The sequence below is a fragment of the Austrofundulus limnaeus genome, unplaced genomic scaffold (assembly GCF_001266775.1).
Source record: "Austrofundulus limnaeus strain Quisiro unplaced genomic scaffold, Austrofundulus_limnaeus-1.0 Scaffold47, whole genome shotgun sequence".
Taxonomy (NCBI): Eukaryota; Metazoa; Chordata; class Actinopteri; order Cyprinodontiformes; family Rivulidae; genus Austrofundulus; species Austrofundulus limnaeus.
Window position 1 is genome coordinate 91,142 of NW_013952449.1, and position 1,101 is coordinate 92,242.

At 39.0% G+C, this 1,101-nt stretch overlaps 1 protein-coding gene across 4 annotated transcripts in view; it reads left to right on the plus strand.

Moving 5' to 3' along the window:
• ankrd26 (ankyrin repeat domain containing 26) overlaps nucleotides 1–1,101 on the plus strand; it is a 48,213-nt gene that overhangs the window by 19,994 nt on the left and 27,118 nt on the right. For all 4 annotated transcript variants that reach the window (XM_014008029.1, XM_014008030.1, XM_014008031.1 and 1 more), the window contains one exon: nucleotides 297–428. In XM_014008029.1, the coding sequence (XP_013863483.1) occupies nucleotides 297–428 (132 nt within the window). The remainder of the gene's footprint in view (nucleotides 1–296; nucleotides 429–1,101) is intronic.

Here is a 1,101-nt window from a genome sequence, read left to right on the forward strand (position 1 = left end):
AAAAATAAATATGAAGGTCAATTAAATTATAAAACTTGATGTAAAGTTCTTTTTTATTTATTTGGTGCATTTTAAATGTGTTTATTTATTTAGTGGTTCATTTATATGTTTCTTCYTTTAATTCTAATTATGTCAGTGTCGGTACTCCGTACTGCAGAACATGAAGAGGTAATTCAGTGACTGAATCAGGTGTGTTGGAGCAGGGAAAAAGTAAAACGTAGGACTGTGGCCCTCGAGGACCAGGATTGCCCGCCCGTTTTAGATGTTTATGCATCATACTCTAACACATAATACAGACGTTGTTTCCTTTGTATGCTGTCCTTTAGAATCAGGTTCAGAAACCAATAAGGCAGCGTCACCATACAGAACATCTCCAGATGACAATCAGCATCAAAATGTAGCTGATCCTCAAGCAGTGGTGGAAGCAGGTAAGGTTTACTGATGTAACAACCTTTATGTATCCTTATGTCAAGTGCAGGGTTTCCCCTACATGTAAGTGATCGTGGCGCACCGCCACGGCAAAAATCATAGCCGCCACACTTTCAGAATAAATGTTTTTCTTTTTTTTAACAATAGGCCTATATTAGGCTAAGACTGTGTAAATCATATCATATATATTTATATACTATATTTGCGCTCTTATACTAACCACAATCAGACTTTGAAACCCTATTTAAACATCAATGAAAAGTTAAGATGTACTTTATTTTGAAAAACCAACACTGCAGGTTCTTGTGCGCAGCGAGCGCTGTGTCTGTGTGTGTAGTCCCCACAAAGATAGCAAGGCATATGTGATGTGACGTTCGATGGAAACTGTCTGATGCGACAGATTTGTAAGATACTTTTTTTCTTTCAAGGAAGACACGACAGGTGAAGCTACAGCATGTTTACCTTATCAATAATCACTCAGATACAGCAAGAATGACCAACACAGACCCCAGTATGACCGGGAGTCAGCGGCTCCGTGCCTGTTCTAAAAATAGCGCTGATCAGCAGCGCAGCTATAGCTAATGTAACTAACATAATGTCCCTCAGCTTTAACAAAAGTAACCAGAGTTGTTTGTGAACTCAAAAGCACCATAAATATAGACAGCCCCCCCC